The following is a 24,625-nucleotide window of genomic DNA, read 5'->3' as shown; positions in this document are numbered from 1 at the left end:
ACTAATAAGTAATAACGCCTTAATGGGGTTGGCAACTGTCAAAGGTTTGCAGAGATGGCGCCATCATAGCTTGCCCCTTTTTCTATGAGATTTGGCTTAAAGGGTTGGCATCCAGGGCATTAAAAAAACAAAAATTTGTCACAATTCTAGGGATTGACAGGGCAAGTTATGCTGGCGCCATCTGCTAATTATTTCGACCGGCCAACCCCTTGAAGTAAATGAGAGAAATGCCCGCAATTTTGCGAACTGCGGCTTTCGCGGTAAGCCCTCAAACCTTCAGTCCTCCTTAATCGCTAATGAGCGACAAAATCATATACTCAAACAGCTTGACAATTGACGTTCTACTTTCAGCTGACATTGACATTGACACTATTGACAGTTAACTATCCGACTTCGAAGTCCCGTATTTATTTTGTGTACAAAATACAAAACATTTTCATTTACCTACTGCAAAACTGGGAATCTAGCTCAGACCTTTACTGCTATAAATGATAACATTGTGCCGTTTATAATGATTAAAATCTTTTAACATTTCATGATAGTTGAAAAATTGTGAAAATGTCCGAATGTAGGATTTGCTTGGAACCCAGGAAAAATGTACGGTGCATATTTAAGGGTACAGATGGGGATCTCAACACTACGTTTGCTGACATGATAACATACATCGCTAGTATTAAGGTAACCTTAAACAAATTAATTTTTAACAAGCAGAAACGTCTGCGATCGATGCTATTAAGCTTAGAATAAATTTTTTAAGTGGAAAAATTACTGCCTGAGGGTGATGTTTGAACTCACGGCCTCTGGATCCGGCCACGGCCAAGGCAGTGATTTTTCCACTTAAAAAAAAAAATTAACCTTAAACAACTTGATAACAATGTACCAAACTGGTATAAACTTTGCCGGTATCGTAATGCCGTGCGAGATTTAGCTCATAGCATAGTATGAATTTTATGAAATGATTTTTTCGTCTCGATCCCTAATCTGTTAAAAAAAAAGGTATTGTTTCTTTTATTCAATGAATACTTCTAATAATAAGTAAACAGGAACAAGTCGTTTAAAAACCAATTTTTCTATTTATATGGTTCAAATTCATGAAACAACCCATTCGGAGATAACACGTGTAATCTCCAAAATTAATACTGTTTTTGCCACCCGCGTGGCTGATTGAGTTTTGAATAAACTGTTATATACATAAATTTGAACCTTAATACTATCACAATAGATGCTTTTTCAACACATGCCATTTATATATCCGTTGACCGCTCTGCATAAAAGAAACAAAGGCTTTTGTTAAATAGATTAGGGCCTGAGCCAAAAAATCATTTCATATAATTCTTACTATACAGAAATGTATCATTCACAATCAAAAGACTCAGTCACAGCTAATCACATTGTCATTGTTACCCTAGAGATTCATTCTTATTGGAAAAAGAATGATTAGAAATTTAACAATGTCACTGAGTAAAACATTGCCACTAATCTTCAATACATTAATAGTTATTTACGATACAAGTGCGGAAAAGAGGAAATTCGAAACGGGTGGCGATAAATTAAAACACGACCGCAGGGAGTGTTTTAAATCGACACGAGTTGCGAATGACCTATTCGCACGTGTATCGTACAACGTTTTACAGTACATATGGCCCTTTAAACTTTCGACATATGCACGAAAAGTGCTCTTTTACGCACTAGTGCGAGAAAGTAGCACCATATGTACTTATCAATCTTAGTGACTGTTGGCGACTGGCTGGCATGCAACCTCTTTCGAACATGTGGATTTTACAAAATAACTCTTGCTTCTTCTTGTATGTCAGATACTATTTCATGTCAGTCTGCCTTGTCACGTATAAATATTGTGCCGTATTTTGTGGTTTACTATTTAATCAAAGGTATAATTTATAATACATGTTTACATCGTCCCATCTCGTCATACGGTCCACCCCGTTAGCTATTAGTGATTACGCAAGAAAATTCAAATTGTATTGACAACATAAATAAATAAAATAAAATAACATAGCCATTTATTTTGACCTCATATTAAAATGTTACATTTCTTGTCAAGTTTTGGAGAAAAATGTCAAATGATTAATTTAATTATTTTATGATGAATATGATGATGATTAAACATAATAATAAAGTTCATTGTATGCGAGTGGAATAAATTACCAGAAGCAGTGATATGTGCTCCTTCATTGAACACCTTTAAAAACAGACTTGACAAACACTTAAAACAACTAACAAATTGAACACTAATAGACCTAATAGTAAAAAAAAAAAACAAGTGCAGTGATATACACGCATCAGCTTTCAGCTGCTAGGGTATATCAACAATATAATATAATATAATAATAATTGTCATCTTAAATGTTAATATATTTTCCTTTTTTTTTTATTGTGGGACGTACCACATTGGTAACGCATTAGACCTTGGAATCCACAACCTTGGGGGTTCGAGTCCCACGTTGACCAGAGTTGATCATCGTTGTTTTTTTCATTGTGATTGACATCTGTATATACAATTTATAGATAATAATTGTCATGTATGTAATTTAGTATTTTTATTGACATCGGTCGACTTGCCTTGCGGTATAGGCCTCCCCTAAGACCTTCTATTCCTCTCTGTTGGTTGCTCTTTTTGTCCATGACAACATATTTTAACTAAAATATTTTGTAGAGCTCAGATCAAATAAATCAATTTATTTTGTGTCTTGCTACAGATTACAAGAGAAGACGGGATCACAGACCAGATATGCCTTGCTTGTCGAAAAAAGCTCAAAGAGTTATATGATTTTAAACTTCTTATATTAAGGTAGGCAGTAGTATGTCTGTATAACTTACAATATCATTTTATATACTTATTTAAATTTAAAAAACTGACCACTCTTGGAAAAATGAGATAACTGGTATAAAATAAACAAATAGTTATTGTGCTAGTTTCCGTCTAGCTCTAGTTTTCGTCCACTTGACGAAATTTGAATACAAACCTACCTTACCGCACAAATTTAGACTTATTGTAATTATTAATGTCTAATCAATAGATCTATCTACATAAAAATGATATTTCCTATTCATTTGAATTGAAAATGAAATATATTAGTAGCTACTCCGTCAAGTGGACGGAAACTAGCGCTATGACCCTAAATACAAAAGCTCCTGTGAGACTCAAACTAATTATATATAACTAAACATTTTTAATCAATTCAAACGGCTGGTGTATTTTCTATAAAAAGGACCTTATTGTCGATGGCGCTTACGCCATTATAAACGATGCTCCGATATAAATACAATGCCGCGCGGCGCTGTGCGGCGTAAGCGCCATCGACAATAAGGTCCCTTTTCATAGAAAATGCCGCATATAGTTTTTTATTAAAGAAATAATTGTCAGTGACCCATTTTAATATAATTAGTAATACCAAAGAGGATATAATAAGATAGAGCGGTACTGTAATAGTAAATTTTGTAACCCCAGTAAATTCACTGCCATCTATCGACACACCTTAAAACTAAAAGTGAAGATTTATAAAAATACGATAAAATGTATTTAAATATGGATAAATGATTTTTTTTATTTGCATTAATTATTTTTATGATTTTGACCCATGTTCTTTCACTGATATGCGTTAAAATTGTTAAATAACAAACGAAACCGTCAACGCCATCTATACGACAGTAGGCCAAAGCTAGTAGCGCCTTCTGATCGAGAATCAAATTTTCTTGATTTTCGAGGCACGTTTTTTCCTTAGACTGTATCCATCTATTACGGAGTTATATCTATCTTTGGTAATACATAATTACCATAACAGGGCCATTGAAAAGTAAAATATGTTTAAACAGTAATTTTAGCTCACTTCTCCAGGTCCAACACCCAGCTGCATCAAAAGAACAATTCAAATTTCAAAAGGATCCATTTTAACGACATAACAGATGTCAAGCTTGAAATCGCTGTGGCCCCAACTGATGAGAAATATCTACTCAAAGAATATGAGGACATTAAGATGAATCTGCAAAGTGTAGAAGACTCTGTATGTTACAAGGATACCACAATAAAGAAGGTGGAGCCAAGTTCCATAGAAGTGGAGGTAGACAATCAGCCGATGTCGGTCATGGACTTCCTTGACACCATCAAAGATGATTTGGAAAATGACTATGATCAGGTTAGCAGTTTGACACGTCAGATACAAAACTTTACTAGATAAAAATTAAATATAGTGAAAGTCTTTCTTTATTTTAGTCTAATTTTTTTCAGGGTTCCGTACCCAAAGGGTAAATACGGGACCCTATTACTGTCTGTCACCAGGCTGTCACGAACCGTGAAAGCTAGAAAGTTGAAATTTTCAAAGACAATGTATTTCTGTTGTCACTATAACAACAAATATTAAAAAGTACGGAACCCTCGGTGGGCGAGTCCGACTCGCACTTGGCCGGTTTTGTTCTTGTTAACTGTCTTGATTATTTCATCGGATGGTCTCATCTGGAAGTCGCCAGCAACATGCTGAGGTAAGACTATTTCGGGGCACTTTCTCTTTTTATGTTTCTCTGTTTTGTATAATTTTTTATTTTAGTGTCACGAATAAATTATTTCTATCCTATTCTATTCTATGTAGGATATAAGCCCCTTGAATATAATAATAATAAATCATTGTTACATAAGAACGGCTGTTATTATTCCAGGATTTCGATGCGGCCCAAGGTGATCGAGACTCGGACTCTGATGAGTATTTACCACACAGCATTTTACAGAAGAAATATGGGAAAAAACATAAGAAAAAGAAAAAGACTAAATGTAAGTATTGCCAATGTAAGTTAGAATTAGTAGTCCTTCTGGGGAATATCTACTCTTAATCTGGTATATTATATTAGGTATGTAGTCCATCTAAGCTAATTTTGCATCTATTTGATCAGAACAAAGATTTTTAACGTCATATTTTCATTAAAAAAACCGGCTAAGTGCGAGTCGGACACGCGCACGAACAGTTCCGTACCATTACGCAAAAACGGCAAAAAAATCACGTTTGTTGTATGGGAGCCCCACTTAAATATTTATTTAATTCTGTTTTTAGTATTTGTTGTTAGAGCGGCAACAGAAATACATCATCTGTGAAAATTTGATTATCATCATGAGATACAGCCTGGTGACAGACAGACAGACGGACAGTGGAGTCTTAGTAATAGGGTCCCGTTTTTACCCTTTGGCTACGGAACCCTAAAAATTACATGAATGATGACATCGCTACACTTTGTCAATGCAAATGCCATGCAGAGTTAGCTTTAGCTTGGTCTGACTCTATTACCTAAAATAGATTTTCTGCTAAGGTTCTGTAAGGGTGCCAGAACTAGAAATGTTATTAGGGTTCCGTACCCAAAGGGTAAAAACGGGATCCTACTACCAAAGAGGATATAATTAGATAGAGCGGTACTGTCATAGTAGATTTTGTAACCAAAGCAAATTCACTGCCATCTATCGACACACTTTAAAACTAAAAATGAAGATTTATAAAAATACGATAAAATGTATTTAAATATGGATAAATGTTTTTTTTTTATTTGCATTAATTATTTTTATGATTTTGACCCATTCACTGATATGCGTTAAAATTGTTAAATAACAAACGAAACCGTCAACGCCTTCTATACGACTGTAGGCCAAAGCTAGTAGCGCCCTCTGATCGAGAATCAAATTTTCTTGATTTTCGAGGCACGTTTTTTCCTTAGACTGTATCCATCTATTACGGAGTTATATCTATCTTTGCTACTACTAAGACTCCGCTCTCCGTCTGTCTGTCACCAGGCAGTATCTCATGAACCGTGATAGCTAGAAAGTTGAAATTTTCACAGATGATGTATTTCTGTAGCCGCTATAACAACAAATACTAAAAAGTACGGAACCCTCGGTGCGCGGGTCCGACTCGCACTTGGCCGGTTTTTATACTTCTCTCTCTCTTCTGTGTGCGTGGCCGCTTTTTAAATGGGGGACCTATATCCTTCTAGGCCATAAAGGAAATAATCCTTAAAATGAATCCTTAAAAAATAATTAATAAAATGGTCCTTACCTTATACTCCATGTGCATAAGGACCCTTCTCGCATGGAAAGCCACAAATACTTACCTAACAACCTAAAAACTAATAACACAGCAAAATAGCATTCTGCTGTGCAAATCAGATTTTTTGGCACGTTTTTTTTAAAAATCATATTTCCTATTTTCATCCCAGTGTCAAAACCCACCAAAAACGGAAACACCAAAACAGAAGCACCCAACAGGGTTCGTATAAAACCGACCTGGATCGATGACCTCCGAGTAATGGCCACGTACGAGCCCAAAAAACCGAGAGAGAGAAAGAAATACAAGCCCAAGACGAAGGAGGGGATGTGCCCCTACTGCGGCAAGTTCTCCAAGAACCTGACCAGCCACCTTGTGTTACATAGGGAGCCGCTGTATAAGTGCGGTTTTGAGGTAAGCCAAGAAATACAAGCTCAAGATGAAGGAGGGGATGTGCCCCTACTGCGGCAAGTTCTCCAAGAACCTAACCAGCCACCTTGTGTTACATAGGGAGCCGCTGTATAAGTGCGGTTTTGAGGTAAGCCAAGAAATACAAGCTCAAGACGAAGGAGGGGATGTGCCCCTACTGCGGCAAGTTCTCCAAGAACCTGACCAGCCACCTTGTGTTACATAGGGAGCCGCTGTATAAGTGCGGTTTTGAGGTAAGCCAAGAAATACAAAACCAAGACGAAGGAGGGGATGTGCCCCTACTGCGGCAAGTTCTCCAAGAACCTGACCAGCCACCTTGTGTTACATAGGGAGCCGCTGTATAAGTGCGGCTTTGAGGTAAGCCAATGTGTGAATTTCCCGTGTGACGGATTTGGCCGCATTGACTGTGATCGTTGTTGTATTGCAATTATTATTTTTACCTCACTCGCTCGGAAAACCTCAGTTTATAGCGCGAAATTTATCCGCTAGCGTGCAAAAGTCATTTGAATTTCGACCACGATGAATATGTGTTCTTTATTTTGTTTGGATTTGAGTGTGTTATGTCTTGATTACTTAAAATGTTTTTTTTTCATCTCGCATTTTCCTCGCTGTAATGAGGTGAAAGTTGTGTGTTCCGCACGGCTGCAAAATTATTTGGCGTCTTCTGTCTTGTAAGCCTCGCTACGCTCAGCTTTAAATTTCAACACTCACGCCAACTAACCACTTTGCAGCCTTGCATAACAAATAACTTGTTTGACCCCTTCATACATGAAAAAAAAATTCGCGAACCCTCCTTGAAATTGAGAAGTTTTATGCGTATATATACTCACCGATTTTCGTTATTCGTATATTTTTTTTTTCTAAGGCCTTGAAAACTACTGCGACCTGCGTATGGAATCACCCTGAGGGGTTGCGACCCACGTTTGAAAAGCACTGTTTTATTTGCTTTACTCCTTATCCTAGCCCAAGAATTAGAAAAATTATCAAAAGCCAACTTTAACAGAAATCATAATTTTAAAAGCGTCAAAGAATTGAATGATTTTATAATTCTGAAAATTTCTGAGGTGACTTTTACAGCTTAAACCTTAATCACCTTAATCTGTTAAACAAAAGCTATTGTTTCTTTTATGCAACGCGGTTAGCTACTGAATCCATCATGAGCGAGAAGGATATGGTTTAAATTCACGTAGCCGCTCATTGTAGTAATTCATTCGTGACCACAAGGCTCGTTCTATTTGGACCAGCTTATAGTTGAAATTTTTGAAAAAGGTGATTTTTCGTTTTTTTGTCAAAAAAAAGCATTGTTTCTTTTATGCAGTGCAGTTTGCTATCGAATTTCTAGAACAAACCTGTTTAAAAAGCAATTTTATCATCCTATTTATATGGTAATGTGGGGGGGAGGCGGTCGATGGTCCTACATTACCCAAACGTGTTATATCCGAATGAGCTGTCACTTGAGCTAGCCGAACTGCATAAAAAAAACAATGTCTTTCGTTTAACTTCATACGCGAGAAACGGTTTCATTAGAAGAGCTTGCAGGATGTATGATAATAAATTTCAAAATTTAGATATTTTCAATAACAAGTTTTGTACCTTCAAACGCCTGACCTTGAAGTTTATTAATAGGCTTTAACAGGCTTTAATTAGAAAATTAACTTTAATTGCACTTTTGTTTTGTTTACAATTTATCCATTTTAGTTTTATCCATTTTTTATCCATTTTTGTTTTATTTTTCCATTCTTGTTTTATTTTTGTTAAAATGAAAGAGTATTGTTGTAACATTGTTTTGACAACTTGGAATTTCTATTTCTAGTCTAATTTAGTATTTATATAAGTCACATGGTTTTCATACTATTTTTTAGGAAACTGTAGGTCTATAAGTCTATTACCCTATATTGTAACAACTTATTAATATAAGAGACTGTTTGTTTCTAAGTAAATAAAAAAAAATAAAAAAAAAATAACAGATTCAGGGTTTAAGCGAAAAAATCACCTCAGTAAATTTCAACTATACCATTTTATCGTTGCAGGGCTGCGGCAGAACGTTCCACCACCGCGCCCCCATGCTGAACCACGAGCGCGCACACACCGCCGCGAGGGACTTCCACTGCGACCAGTGCGTCGCCGCCTTCCACTCACAACAGGCGCTCAACCAGTCAGTAACCTGTTTACAGTTCAAGAGTTGTCCGTAGCAACACGTTCCACCACCAGCGCCATGCTGTACCACGAGGGACTTCCACTGCGACCAGTGCGTCGCGGCCTTCCACTCGCAACACGCGCTCAACCAGTTAGTAACATATTTTTAGTTGGGCAAGAGTTGTCAGTACAAAACATTCCACCACCGCAGTCAACAGTTAAGTGTGGCGTGGATGCACCTTAAAGCTTAAATTCAGATACAATTGAATGACATTAATGGTACATCTTACAGACAATATGACTTCTTACGTATGCCTTTTGGTTTATGTACTGCCCCATCAATCTTTTAGCCATCTATATATAGTATCCCAATCAGATCAAAACTTAACTAAAAGCTTTGTTTTTTTACAGACACAAAAAATGTCACGACCAGACAAGAAGATACGTTTGTGAAACCTGCAGCAAGTCTTACAAGAGGGTGAGTCGTAGTATTAAAATTTTAGATTAAATGTCAAACGCTAACAAAGGCTGTCATACTGTTGAGACTTTGAAGTGTAGGTATAGAATATTAGGTAAGGATTCAAATAACATGTAATTAGATCATAAGGCTTAGCGGTACCATATACGGAGTCATGCAATATGACTCTCCACCATATTAGGTTAGGAATGTAGACCACACACGGAGAGTCATCTAAAATGACCCTCCACCATATAAGGTCAAGCTATTGGACACTTGCCACGTGCAGGCCTCCCCCCCACCTAAGCACATTTATTTACTCGACAGTCTGTGTTTTTATACTGTCCTGGGTCCCATCCTTACATGGCGACCCTGCCAACTATTGACTTGTATCGGTCCTCGATAAACTTTAATGTACAGCCTGATTCATACCAACTTGACTGTAATCGGAATTCGGGACCTTGTTTGAAAGAGCGAAATGCAAGTCCTTAACTTAAAAGGAGGATTTGACAGCACTGCATACCCTGTGCCTTATAAAATTAAAAAATAATTCGGATTTTTTTAAATATTCTCTACAATAAAGAGTTAATACATACATAAGTACATACAATACTTATTTTATGGCCATGGCGTGTTATACAGGGGCACCAGCTATCCCGGCACGTCCGCACACACAACTCTGCCAACAAGAACATCCAGTGCGAGCTGTGCAACATGTCTTTCTTCTCACAGTTCGGGCTGAGACACCACATGAGAGTTCACACCGGCGAGAGACCCTACAACTGCGAGGTACAGTACACCTCGTCACCTCACACGAGGCGGTACAGCCGTCAGATATGACCTGCGATACAGCTCGGTCTACAAGAACATCCAGTGCGAGCTGTGCAACATGTCTTTCTTCTCACAGTTCGGGCTGAGACACCACATGAGAGTTCACACCGGCGAGAGACCCTACAACTGCGAGGTACAGTACACCTCGTCACCTCACACGAGGCGGTACAGCCGTCAGATATGACCTGCGATACAGCTCGGTCTACAAGAACATCCAGTGCGAGCTGTGCAACATGTCTTTCTTCTCACAGTTCGGGCTGAGACACCACATGAGAGTTCACACCGGCGAGAGACCCTACAACTGCGAGGATCAGTACACCTCGTCACCTCACACGAGGCGGTACAGCCGTCAGATATGACCTGCGATACAGCTCGGTCTACAAGAACATCCAGTGCGAGCTGTGCAACATGTCTTTCTTCTCACAGTTCGGGCTGAGACACCACATGAGAGTTCACACCGGCGAGAGACCCTACAACTGCGAGGTACAGTAGACCTCGTCACCTTACAAAAGGCGGTACAGCCGTGAAATATGACCTGCGATACAGCTCAGTCTACAAGAACATCCAGTGCGAGCTGTGCAACATGTCCTTCTCACAATTTGGTCTGAGACACCATATGAGCTAGTAGTAGCTAATCAGCCTAGCCGACTAGAAGGTTTATCAAAAATGCATATACAATACAATCAGCCTCAGCGATAGCTAAGCAAACGAAGTGTTTAATGTGACCTCCACACGTTCTGTTCATTTACATCTAAACTTGATAAAATTTAAGTCCGCATCCTATTTTGCGGGGGCTCACATTGGTTAACTTAACCCTGATTTACATTTGTCTGATGTTTTGTGTCGCGCCAGATAGAACGGTAATCGGTTTTATACAGATAATATGGTTGCGTTCACATTTGTTTGTGTGATGCACGCTTCGTCAGTATTTATAGTATAAATCAGGGATGTTGCGAATATTTGCATCCGCATCCGCAACCGCGGAACTTCCGCATTATTTTCAACATCCGCATCCGCATAAAATCGATGCGGAGCTTAATGCGGATGCGTATGTGTAACAGGTAGGTACAGATAGGTACAGGAACGTCTTAGCGGCGGCATAAGTGCTAGGTTATTTCGTCATTAGCCAATAGGAATCTCGTTTCGTTTTTGTGATTCGTCGATCGAGCACTTTAGCCTATGACGGACAGCGACAAGAAGTGAAAAGTTTGTTTTATTTGGACTTAGTATAGTAATGCGATTGTGGGGCACCTATATTCTTGTTCAAATACTAAAAGTTTCCTTTTTTTTAATAAAAAATACTAGTGTAATATTTGACGTTTTTTATGTGCCTAATCTTGAAAAATCCGCACCCGCATTCGCATCCGCGGATGTGAAAAAATCGGCATCCGCAACATCCCTGGTATGAATTTTCTCAAATGATTTTTAGGCCTCATCAGGCCCTAATCCGTTAAACAAAAGCCTTTGTTTATTTTATGGAGAGGCCCCTTAGTCGCGTGCCGAGCGCGTGCCAAAGCCACCATATCGTTAAAAAACAACTATCGTGATAGTATTAAGGTTCAAATTTATGTAACAGCTCATTCTGAGATAATGAGTTTGGGTAATGTAGGGCGATCGGTCGCCTGTGTGCGGCCTGTCAGAATGTGCAGTTACATAAATTTGAACCATATAAATAGGACGCTTAAATTTTTTTTTAAACGAGTTTGTTCCCGTTCAGTCAGCAGCGGTAGCATTGGTAACTGCTGAACAAAAGAAACAAAGGCTTTTGTTTAACAGATTAGGGTGTGAGGTTTAAAAAAATATTTGAGAAAATTCATACTATAGTTGTGAAACGCCTGTTGTAGCTGTGCTCGCAGCCGTACAGTTACAAGCACGACTTCAACCGCCACTGCCTGAAGAAGCACGGCGTGTTCCTCAAGCGGCGCTCGGTCAGCGTGATGAACGCAGAGGTGAGAAAAACCCACTATACACATGCCGGAAAATATGCCCACTTTACACCCTACTGGGTAATTGTGCTCCAACATTTTATATAGTTAACCCCCTTATTCATAAAACTTTACGGGCCTGATTTAGTTAAATTATGTTTTATCCCTTTCTTACAAATATATAAGTTAAAATTACAAAGACAAGCTAATTCAGGCCAGTAACGCCATAAAACTATATCATTCATAGTGTAACAACATGATAAATAATAGTCTGTTTTAAATCGACATAGACTATTATTTATCATGTTGTTACACTATGAATGATATATAATATATTTTGTCTTTTTAGTGGTAAAATAACACATTTACAAATGCGAATTCCTTTCGTATTTACATCGGTGATATTTGATGACTTTCAAGGTCTGATGTCAGAGTCTTCTTGCTAGTGAATACATTAGTACCTACCACTGAAAATCCGCAACATGGCGAAGACCAAATAAAATCGTATCAGAGATGAAACTTTATATTTATTTATTTTTCAACACGTTCAAATCGACGTTTTTATTGCACTGATTTTTGGCTCATAATCCTAGATAATAAACACTCGTGCTTTTTCATTATATTATCCGACTGACTTAAGAAGGTCACTGATTGCTAATAATATGTATGAAAACGGAGCCTTCTTAAATTGGTCGAGTACCTAGATTTTACCGCGCGGACTTGCGGGCGCCGGCGCCCCCCCGACCGCCTGCCGCGCCCCGGCCGGCTCGTCATCGGCCGGGGCGAGAGGCGGCCGGCAGTATGACAGATTACCAACGGTTTTAACAATTTAAATTTATTTAATATGATAGTTTCTTTTTTTTCCTCGCAAGTGTGTTGAAAAACGTCGTATGAAACGCGTGTGCATTGGTCATTACACACATCGGCTTTCTTATTGCGCGCTCGCTTACAGCACACAATATCGCCTCGTTGTGTAATGACCAACTTAGCACGCTTGTATCACAATGTAGTATTATGTACCTACTAGGTGTTGGGTCGCGAGCGCGCGGTGATGCGCGAGCTGGCGGCGGCGGCGCGCTCCGGGGCCGCGGGCCCGCCGCCGGCGCTCTTCGTCGGCAAACAGGTGCGTTACTCTGCCGTTAAACGGTAAAACGCTGCAACTCAAGTTACAACGTTTTATGTTGCCTTGCGTCATGTGATTCCTTTCGTGTTAAGATATATAACACATTTTTTGGGCGAGACTTGCATTTTGTACGCGTAATGTTTTTTGATGAGATGTCTGTTTTCAGGGTGCCCTGGCCTACGAACTTGCCATCCGGACTTTACGCAAGAACCCGATGCTCCTCGCGCCGCACTCTTGATGACAAATCATAATACAACCACAAATAGAAGTGATGTGAACATTTAACTCATTTGAGGGCTCGCCTAAGCTCCAGCAGGGGTCGGCAAACCAGTACTTTTTAAGTTTTTTTGTTTCTCAAAATAACCTATCGACACCTTTGGAGTTACAAGCCACTGCAGTCGACAGTAACCGCTTGCCACGAGAGGAAGGAGAGGAGAGGAGTCGTAATGTAAGGAATGCAATCTCGAATCAAAATAAGCAATTCGAGATCTTGCGCGAGAAGTCAGATTCGAGTTTGGATGTTTCGAGATCTCGACCGTCACTTTCTAGGTCGTGATTGATGTCGACGAGATCGAGTTTTGATAAATGAATTAAATATGAGTTATATTGAACAAGAATCCCTTGGAATTCAGTATATACCTATTTAGGGTACCTACTTGCTTAAATTAAATGTTAAATTCGCAAAATAAAACAACACATCAAATGAACTCTTCTTTTTCCGTGCCTTTTCCCATTTCATTTGGGGTCAGTCTTATTTTCTGTTAAAGTACAGCAGAACTAACCTGAATAACTTGAATCTAAGCTGAAAAATATTAACCAGTACAAAATAATTTACACGCGTCAATACTTCAATCTCGACCGAGATTGCAAAAATCGAGATCTCCTGCCAACGACATTGAATATCGAAAATTCGCTCGAGGTCTCGCGATATTAAGAACTTCCCTGGTCGTATGGTTGCTTGCCACCAATGTGTTATAATTGTAAATCTATAGTCTAAACAATTTCTCAACGTACTTTCTACCCTTGTTGGCTCTTTGCCGACCCCTGAGCTGGAATATAAACATTTTTAACTATGATCTATCTAATCATGGTATCTAAGAGTTTCACGGAACACAACGCAAATACTTATAGAACATTGTTGCTTAATCTTTAGTTTAAAGGTGCGACCACACCGCTGCCTAAAAAACGGTGACGTTACGGAATCGCAGTGACGCATCGTGAGCGTACCGTTTTCTTGCTTGCCATCCACACCGCTGCTCAAAATACGCTGACGGTGCGGAATCGCAGTGACGTGCCGTAAACTTTATGATTTTTTTGGTAGGGCAGCGATAAAATCGGGAAATTTTTTAAATTTATTTATTAAGAAACAAACAGTCTCGTATATGTAACATTAGGTACAAATTTACGACACGTCACTGCGATTCCGCATCGTCGGCGTGTTTTTTAAGCAGCGGTGTGCAGCATGCGATAAAAACGGTACGCTTACGGTGCGTCACTGCGATTCCGTACCGTCACCGTTTTTAAACAGCAGTGTGGCCGTACCTTTGTTGTTAAACATCCTTAAAACTTTTTATGTGTAAATAAATTCGTTGATTCTTACTAATGTTTTTTTCTTTTCCTTCCTGCCGCATTTTCTGCATTACTGAGAAAAACTAATAAAGTGGGCAATAACTCTAAATTTTAACTCTCATTTCAAACTCCCGGCAAATAAAACAGCTTCATCTGGTGAGATACAAATCTAACATCCATCGCTCATAATATCTGACAATCGTTGGGCATTTTCTATTTATATTTATAGGTCTCTATAATTATTTCCATTCAGAATCACGGGGTCTTTCGATCCTAATACGAGAAAAAAATGTCCCTAAAATTTCACACTTTTTTTGTTTGTCCGTTTTGTTACATTGATACATTCATATAAGTTTGTATTAAAAACGTAAACAAATGGGGGCATTTTTTCTCCTAAAACTTTGTCTATTGTTAAGTAAAACCGCTTATGCCACTACCTGCAAAAAAAGGGTCGTATAATTCTAATTGGCACCTGAGCGCGGGCTAGTCCAACGCTCAAAAACCCAGTGTAAGTGCGCTCTCCGATAACGCGCCTTTCTTACGCATCGATGACACATTTTAGACTGGTTCTGTAGCGTTCGACTCGCCGGCACTCTGTAACCGTAGAAATCAAGAAATCGCAAATTATTTTTCCATTTGTTCATTTTGAATCTTATTGCAATTTCCATAGGAGTTTTAATTCAATAACCGGTTAAAGTGGCCGAATCATTTTTTTTAATACTACGTCGGTGGCAAACAAGCATACGGCCCGCCTGATGTTAAGCAGTCTCCGTAGCCTATGTACGCCAGCAACTCCAGAGGAGTTACATGCGCGTTGCCGACCCTGACACTCCTCTCCCTCGAGCTCTGGCAACCTTACTCACCGGCAGGAACACAACACTATTAGTAGGGTGTAGTGTTATTTGGCTGCGGTTTTCTGTAAGGTGGAGGTACCTCCCCAGTTGGGCTCTGCTCTAGATCTGGAATGACATCCGCTGTCCTGTGCCCTACCACACAAAGCGAGACGTCATTCACAGTGCCCATACCTCTTTTTTATGCACGTGCGTACTTAACAATAGACAAATGAAATGAATAGGCGTTCGGGGCCAACTACTAATCGAACGACTATAATCGGCATTAAGGATAAACCTCTAAAAGGATAACTTACTTATTTGCGGGGAGCTTAACTTAATATATGAGGATAATGGAGCTATTGTTGTCTCCCCCGCCTTTTCCCAAACGTCGTTCACCCATTCAATGTCATTGTCAACGTAATGGAAGGTTGGTTTGTCCCTCAATGACACCCTGCGGACGTTAATTACAAATAAGAAACGTTGCTGTGAATTAAGGCCCCGTAGGTTCGGGGTCTTCTCTCACTGAGCGTAAGCGTGGATGAGATGGATGTGCGTGCTCGGGACCGCAGAAATATTATATCATGTTTACTAATTTTCTTTTTTACGTTTAAAATTAATAAAAAGTAGTCAATGTCGATTTTTAGAAGCAATTTTCATATTTTTAGCTTTTGTGCAAAAAAAAATATAAATTGTTAAAATGCATTTTAGACCTATGTTCGTAATTTTTTGTCTAAATATGGAGCGAAAGTTAAAAACTCAGGATTATTAGAATCGATGAAGTCTCGCGAGACAGGCAGCCGTATTGTGATCTAAAACAGCGCTACGACTTTTCAAAAACTCCGCTCTCTGAACGTACGGCACCTTAAGTAAAGAACTCGGCCGTAACATCTGCGAGCCGTCAGCCGACTTGAGCAGGTATTGTTTTACATGATATTTAAACTTTGGCGCAAACACAGGGCTATTTTTAAGATTAACCAACTTCAAAAAAAGGTTCTCAACTCGTCAGGATCTTTCGGTTTTTATTTACGTTACGTATGATGAAGCATTGAGGTATGTACTATTGTAGTACTTATGTACAAAGTACAATATAATTCAATGTGTTGAAGACGGAAATCCATTTGCAAAATCATTTTTAAGGTTCCGTACCTCAAAAGGAAAAAACGGAACCCTTATAGGATCACTCGTGCGTCTGTCTGTCTGTCTGTCTGTCCGTCTGTCACAGCCTATTTTCTCCGAAACTACACTGGACCAATTAAGTTGAAATTTGGTATACATATGTAAGTTTGTGACCCAAAGACGGACATGTAACGCAAACAAATGAATTTTAAACATGGGGGCCACTTTTGGGGGGTAAATGAGAAAATTAAAAAATAAAGTTTTTCAAACTATATCGTGTTATATATCAAATGAAAGAGCTCATTGTGAGAATCTCAAATATTTTTTTTTATAATTTTAAGATAAACAGGTTCGAAGTTATTCAAGAAAATAGGCAAAAAATGACCATTCCCCCCCTCCCCTTTATCTCCTAAACTACTAGGCCAAAATTTTTGAAAAAAATACACAAAATAGATCTTTACCTATAGATCACAGGAAAACTTATAAGAAATGTGCAGTTAAGCGTGAGTCGAACTTAATTACTTAGTTTTTGATCCGACCCCTACGGGTTTTTTTAAAGACATTTCACTTAAAAAATACATTGTTTAAATTGTGTAATGTACGGAACCCTTGCAATGCGAGTCCGACTCGCACTTGGCCGGCTTTTTTTAATAGTACCTATTCTTTTACTTTAATTTGGTCTGTCTGTTTGGTATATCTGTCGATGGGATCCTGAAAAAATGGCGTAGATACATACCGCGTTCTGCGCCAGTTCTCGAAAATGGTCGTGCCACGCTCTATTGGGGTAGATCTATGATCACTGACAGGACTATTGTTGTCAATAAGCCTGACATCGTGCTGATAGACCGATCGCAGCGCCGGGCCGTGCTCGTCGACATCACCATCCCCCATGATGAGAATCTCGTGAAAGCCGAGAAAGACAAATCCACTATATAAACTTGGCTCACGAGATTACCGCCATGTGGGATGTTGACTCGACGATCATTGTTCCATTAGTCGTGTCAGCGAACGGTCTCATAGCGAAGTCTCGACCAACACCTAGAGAGACTCGGTGGGTGGTTGGATCAAGGGTCAGATGCAGAAGGCGGTAATTTTGGACTACTAAGTACTTTTATGTAGTTACTGAGTAACTATAATGAGGCGATCGATACGATAACATTGGTATCCGACCGAAACCGAAGTTTCGGTTTTGCCCTAATTCCAACATGAATACTGCAACCTGTCGAAACCGAGATCGAACCTTCGGCTGAATAAAACACTATTTTTTATGCCGAAACCGAAACGTACATCGGACATTGGATATCATAACATGTACTTTTACGTACGTCTCGCCTCTTAACACACCTGTAACACCCTTAAATCCGAAGGTATTAACAGTGACACTCTTTTGTCTATCGCGTTAGTCTATTGTTATGTATTGATAACAATACCTGGGGAGGGGGGGTCTAGCCGGCGAAAGTTCAGCCCCTAATGGATCCTTTATATAGCTGTCAATCATTGGCCGTATATAAGCAAGGTGGGCTTCTTGACCGGTCTCAGTAGACACAAGGATTTAGTGGGATTCAGATAAAATGGTAAGTTCACTTCGCATAGTTTTCTATAAAATCTTGCATGTTTTTAGGGTTCCGTACCCAAAGGGTAAAAATGGGACCCTATTTCTAAGACTCCGCTGTCTGTCTGTCTGTCCGTCTGTCACCAGGCTGTATCTCATGAACCGTGATAGCTAGACAGTTGAAATTTTACAGATAATGTATTTATGTGTGTACGCTCATGTGCAATAAAGTCGCGTCGCTCATCAGACGGGTTAGGGGAAGCTCCAACAGTCTCCTGCAGGTCGTGGCCGGGAGGCAGGACAGTGCCGTGCTCGGCAGGTTCAACGAGCTGCATGCTCCGAGTGTGCGTGAGCCTCGGTGAACCGCGCGCCACGGCTCTGTTACGCAGGGCTTTTAGCTTAGACCTTTGTTATTGTTATTAAGTAATACTAACTCATTTTAGTTGTAGTATCTTAGTTTTTAGTATTTAGTATTAATAATTTTAGTTTTAATTTTTTTAGTTAAGAACTTACTAACAATGCTATGGACCTATGAGTTGTCTGAAAATAAACGCATTTTTTTTGTTTTTTTTATTATTATTATTTTTTATTTATGTTGCCGCTATGTTTTTACTTTCTGCTAATTTGTAGTCGTAACCTATAGTCCGACAAGAAATTGTAGAAAATTATCGAGGGCGCCACTTCCTACGTAAAGTTACGTAGGAAGTTTTGTCACATTTTTGACGTAAAATGCTTAAACAGGCAAGCAATAGTCATTTCTTAAACATGGCAACAGTTTAGTATGGAAATTTTTAGTTCCATTAAATTTAATTTATCATATCTGAAAATGCCGTATCTTTTAGAGTAAGCCAACATGAGACAAATTGAATTTCTTTCAGGTATCCAAAGTTTGTGTCTTCATACTCGTATGTCTCGGCGTATTGGTTGCGATCCAATCCTGGCTCCCAAGAGTATCAGCAAAGCAGTCAGACCTGGACGCCTACATGGTCGACGCCCGCTCCGACCTCCGCAACTACGTAGTCGGGCTCGACTACCCTGGTGACTACGGCCCGGAACCTGACCGTGACCGCCCGGCGCCGCTACCCGAGTTCATCGTCGACTACGCAAATATGATCAGAAACGATATAATCCTGCTGGATAACTCGGTGGAAACTAGGACGAGGAAGAGGGGGAATATTAAAGTCAAAAAGCACTCTAATGTCAGTATACTGTAGTTATACTTATAATTATGTCGGAGCGTGACTCCAGAAGAACGTATTGCAGCGTTACAGATTCAGATTCTTTTATTTTAATTGAATCCGATTCCATCCTAAGAACGACTAGTTATTTTCATCCTTTAGTACTAAAATATAGTAGGCACTAGTATGGGTAACGAGTCCGAATGCTTATTTTATGCATTGATAGCATACCATCCCTTCCGTCAATTATAACTTTAGTAAAAAAATTAACGGACTTCGAAAAAGTCCTAGTTTTTTTCTCTGATCAATTGCCTAAACACCTGCTTTAAAAGTCGATTAATCTCATCTCTTAATTTTCAGCATGCGATTTCAAATGTGCCATGTAACTGCGAACTGAGGGTAAGTATGATGTAGTGCCTATATCCTTCTTCAGTGTTAGTAAGTATATTTAAGAGGCCGTAGTCGATTTTGGAGCAAAAATTTTAAATTGATAGATTTAGTCGTTGAAATTATACACGTTTTTTTACGTTATATCTAAATAACAAGTACTGGTTTCTATTAGCACGTCTTCTCATCTTGCCTTTTAATAATGAGGTCGCAAGCGTGCGACACCGGTAATATATGAAAAGAAGGGGCAGTTTTTAAAAATTCATCAAAAATTTATGGTGGTAAATTATACAAATTGATGTATAAGAATAGTTTCAACAAATGTTGTAGATTGTTTAAGTATCAAAATTACGTTGAAATTAAGTCAATTTTCAGAGAAATTGTCACTTGTTTTGAAGTAATTTCTGGAGAAAATTGATTTCGTCTAACTTTCATTTACACTACTTCAAAGTCATAATAATAAAAATGTAGTCTGATAAACGTCAAGTACAGGATATGTGTAATACAAAATTACCATGTTTAGCCGTCCAAACTTTACGAAATTTACAAATAAGAGCGACAAAATCAGTGCTTTACGCGCGTTTACCTAAACGTCCATCAGAAAAGCAAACATTACTAATTTAGTGAGTCTGTTTTCAACAAATTGATCTGATAAAAGGTAAGATAAGAAGATGCGCTAATAGAAACCAGTACTTGTTATTTCAATTAGGTAACAAAAGGTGTACAATTTCACCGACTAAATCTGTCAATTTTACATTTTTGTGACTAAAATCGACACCGGCCTCTTAAGATTATTAAGCGTCTAAGTCGAAGATATACCTTTTGAGTCGATAGCAATTAGGCAGTATTTTTACACATTTTCTTTAAAAAATTCGCCGTTTTTAGGGTTCCGTACCTCAAAAGGAAAAAACGGAACCCTTATAGGATCACTTTGATGTCCGTCCGTCCGTCTGTCTGTCAAAAGTCGAAGATATACCTTTTGAGACGATAGCAATTACGCAGTATTTTTACACATTTTCTTTAAAAAATTCGCCGTTTTTAGGGTTCCGTACCTCAAAAGGAAAAAACGGAACCCTTATAGGATCACTTTGATGTCCGTCCGTCCGTCTGTCTGTCAAGACCCTCTATCTCGGGAACGCGTGGAGGTATCGAGTTAAAATTTAAACCATATACTCAGGTCTACGGTCCCTTGAAGCTGTGAAAAAATCGAACTTCTAAGTTAACGTAAAAAAAGATCCGGCGTTTATGCCGCAAAAAAACGTATATTTCGACATTCTCAACAGAATCAAAATCAAAAGGGTAAGTACTTCCCGTTGACCTAGAATTATGAAATTTTTCAAGTAATATCAACTAAAATCTTACACTATAAATACAGGGAAAAATCTGAAAACTGTAATTTGAAAAAAAAAAAAATTAAAAAATAGTTAAAATTTGTACGGAACCCTCGATGGGCGAGTCCGACTCGCACCTGACCGGTTTTTACTATTAACAATCATGTATTATATAACACTAGACATAGATAGCTACGCAAAAACAAAAGTTTATTTGTTTCTTCAATTCTCGAAAAATAAGCTTAAATATGGTCTCGACATAGTTTTGGGCTGTAGCAAAGTTGTTGGCATTCGTATTCAGTGCCAGCGCGAGCTACGCGCTACGAGCGTAGTCGATAACACGAAAAAAACCGTATGTAGCGAGAAGGGCCTACGAACAGAGCCTAGCGGGTCGCTGGCAGTGAATGTGTTAACTTTACTCCCTCCATCTTTACCAACAGCTGATGTTTAAATGTTTCAGTATGCGTCAGACAATTACCAAGATCACTACGTGAATCTGAGCGACGAGCTCGGCATGGCGCTGTGGTACCCGCAGAAGGTGCGCAACCTGACCTGCGACGAGAGCAAGTGCACCAAGCCGTATAGGTGCCAGAAAATTATATATAACGTAAGTTGAACAATTATACCACACAGATACATATAAGAATTACATTACATTAGAATGGACAATTACCACGACCACTTGATATGCATGATGTGAGTGACGCTCTCTCGGTTCTACGCCACCAGCCACTTCACGTCAGTTGGGTAACTTGGGTCAAAGATAGATATAACTCCGTTATAGATGGATAGTCTATGGAAATCACGAAAATTTGATTCTCGATCAGATGGCGCCACTAGTTTTAGCCTATTCTCGTATAGAGGGCGTTGGCGGTTTCATGTTTTAATGTTTATTGGGGCACAAACGGTACATGTTTCTTATAACTAGTGTCTTATACATAATTCATAAACCAGGACAGTTGCCACCACTTAATAGCTCATTAAAGAAAAACAAAATACGGGATAACTAAACTTAAAGATTAAAGACAGGGGCTAAATTAATGAAGATAAAACTATTTTTATGCATTACATTTGCAATTAAGTGTAAAATTACAGTGTATTTAATTCGTTTGTTTATTTAAAACCAAAAGTACTTGACGTTTAAATTTAGACAAGGAGTCATTAAATATATAAATTTTTGAGAAAATATCATTATTAAATCTGCAAGCTCTTATCAAAAAGGAGTTTGATTTGTATTTCTTTTTAGTAAAGGGAATACAAAATAATTTATCGCTACGCCGTGTGTTCAAGCGGGGAGTTTTAAAGCTAAGTCTACTTAACAAATAAGGGGAGTCAATTAAATTTCTTAATACTTTATACAAAAATATTTGATCTTTTAATGTGCGCCGGCTTTCAAGAGACACCAGTTTATTCAGGTTAAGCGGTTAAGTTGACACAAGGTTTTTATATTTTAAATGTTTGATGATTTCGTTTGTTATTTATAATTTTAACGCATATCAGTGAAAGAACATGGGTCAAAATCATATAAAAATAATTAATGCAAATAAAAAAATCATTTATCCATATTTAAATACATTTTAACGTATTTTTATAAATCTTCATTTTTAGTTTTAAAGTGTGTCTATAGATGGCAGTGAATTTACTGTGGTTACAAAATTTACTGTGACTGTACCGCTCTATCCTATTATATATATCCTCTTTGATATCGCTGTACGCCACGGGTTCGGTTTTACATATTTCAAACAGATTCGACTACTGGCGAATGGCGAATCAGTGAATTATATTTCGTTAAACACGTAGGGGAGACCGAGGTGAGTTGTGACAGAGGTGAGTTGTGACATTGTCGATTTTTAGGAACCTATTAACTGTTAACTATTTATTATTCTGTGCTTTAACTAACAAACACGTGCCATTGCGAGCTCGTTATTAGTTAACAGTTAATAGATTCCAAAAAATCGACGATGTCACAACTCTAATCTGTCTTGAAGAATCAGTTCACATCAAATCGAAGTCTTTTTATTTGAGTCGTTGAGACCAGGGATGTTGCAGATGCCGATTTTTAGACATCCGCGGATGCGGATGCGGATGTCGAGATTAGTCACATAAAAAACGTCAAATATTACACTTTAGTCATTTTTATTAAAAAAAAAACTAAACTTTTAGTATTTAAACAATAATATAGGTGCCCCACTATCGCATTACTATACTAAAGTCCAAATAAAACAAACTTTTCACTTCTTGTCGCTGTCCGTCATAGGCTAAAAGTGCTAAAATCACAAAAACGGAACGAGATTCCTATTGGCTAATGATGAAATTACCTAGCACTTACGCCGCCGCTAAGACGTTCCTTTACCTACTTGTTCCACATCCGCATCCGCATTAAGCTCCGCATCGATTTTATGCGGATGCGGATGTGAAAATAATGCGAAAGTTCCGCGGTTGCGGATGCGAATATTCGCAACATCCCTGGTTGAGACCTGCTCGGCGGCTACACTCCTGCTGCTGCAGCATTTAGGGAATTATTGCCGGCAGCGCCAGGGGCAGCGGCAGGGGCTGGATGTAAATGTAATATTTGTTTCAGCTAACAGTGCTAAAAGGCAGCAACAGCAAAGAAGAACGGGAGCGCGCAGGCCAACTGTACGCGGACTTGCCAAACGAGCTGAAGTACAAGTGGGTGCCGCGGCTGGTGCCCATCGTCGCCGGGTGCCTCTGCACGAGCAGCTACCTCGCCAATTGAATATACGGGATTTTTGATGTAAAATATTCGAATGCTCAATAAAATGTAGTTTGATAGACAGATGAAGATTGAAGTGTTTCATTTTCACCTCAGCAGCTCGAACAAACCTACTTTCGTCACTCCCTGGAGTGAGGAAAGTGCGACTTTCCTCACTCCAAGGAGTGAAAAAATGTAGCTTTTTAATTTAGTGAAGGCCATGAACTTCATACTTTTAAATATTACATTTTTTTATGGTATGGTATGGTATGGTTTGTCGTGTCGTGTCGTGTCGTATCGTATCGTATCGTACATATTATAATACTTTTTTTTCCTGTTTATTCTGTGTAATTCGAAATACATTTTAACCTTTAATATGTTCTCACTACTGAGGTGAAAAATTATGTGTGCAACACGAGAGCAAAGTTATTTTACATCTCGTGTTTTTGAGTCCCTCGCTACGCTCAAGATTCTACCTTAGAATCTTTCGCTTTCTCGGGACTCAAAATAAACACTCGCAAGAAAAATCAACTTTCCTCTCTTGTTGCACAAATAACTATTGTTTCCTTACTTTATATTAGTAAACTAAACACTCCTATATGGATGTGGCTCAAATAATGACACGTATACCACAAATCTTGTGAAATAAGTATTTCAATTCAATTCACATACCTAAATTAATTTCTCTGAAGGGCCCTCCACACTCGTGCGCGAATCGCGGCGCAAAGCCGGGAACGCGAGTGTGGAGTCTAGCTCGCTAATCAGCGAAATCGACTCCACACTCGCGTTCGCGGCTTTGCGCTGCGTAGTCTGGAGCGGGCTAAGATTACAAATCACTTAAGCGAGAAACAAATATTTTGTACAAACATAAACTTCAATAACGTCAGTTTTCAAACATTGGCACATGGAGACTATATAAAGGAGCCAAATCTCTATGTATGAAGTGTCCATCAAAAAACAGTAATTAGGCGGCGGGGCGCCACCATACACCGAAATAGTACCAAAAA

General features: G+C 38.8%; 3 protein-coding genes across 3 annotated transcripts; all 3 read left to right on the top strand.

Moving 5' to 3' along the window:
* The first annotated feature begins 393 nt into the window (after positions 1-393).
* Positions 394-13,858, top strand: LOC134742761 (zinc finger protein 567-like). The gene is made up of 12 exons (XM_063675948.1): positions 394-678; positions 2,718-2,809; positions 3,857-4,154; positions 4,672-4,783; positions 6,211-6,537; positions 6,706-6,824; positions 8,498-8,622; positions 9,015-9,081; positions 9,703-9,849; positions 11,736-11,840; positions 12,844-12,939; positions 13,106-13,858. The coding sequence occupies exons 1-12, from the start codon at positions 559-561 to the stop codon at positions 13,175-13,177; spliced, it is 1,680 nt and encodes a 559-aa protein (XP_063532018.1). The 5' UTR covers positions 394-558; the 3' UTR covers positions 13,178-13,858.
* Positions 13,859-18,227: 4,369 nt separating this feature from the next.
* Positions 18,228-19,223, top strand: LOC134742760 (prothoracicotropic hormone-like). The gene is made up of 2 exons (XM_063675946.1): positions 18,228-18,353; positions 18,888-19,223. Exons 1-2 carry the CDS (start codon positions 18,228-18,230, stop codon positions 19,221-19,223), a joined length of 462 nt encoding a protein of 153 aa, XP_063532016.1.
* A 302-nt stretch (positions 19,224-19,525) lies between these two features.
* LOC134742919 (prothoracicotropic hormone-like) lies at positions 19,526-23,684 on the top strand. Its single transcript, XM_063676128.1, has 3 exons — positions 19,526-19,586; positions 21,366-21,512; positions 23,487-23,684. Exons 2-3 carry the CDS (start codon positions 21,420-21,422, stop codon positions 23,640-23,642), a joined length of 249 nt encoding a protein of 82 aa, XP_063532198.1. The 5' UTR covers positions 19,526-19,586; positions 21,366-21,419; the 3' UTR covers positions 23,643-23,684.
* Positions 23,685-24,625: the final 941 nt, after the last annotated feature.

This window comes from Cydia strobilella, chromosome 7, assembly GCF_947568885.1.
Source record: "Cydia strobilella chromosome 7, ilCydStro3.1, whole genome shotgun sequence".
NCBI classification, from domain to species: domain Eukaryota; kingdom Metazoa; phylum Arthropoda; class Insecta; order Lepidoptera; family Tortricidae; genus Cydia; species Cydia strobilella.
The sequence above is the reverse complement of the archived record's forward strand: the minus strand, read 5'-3'. Positions and strand labels throughout refer to the sequence as shown.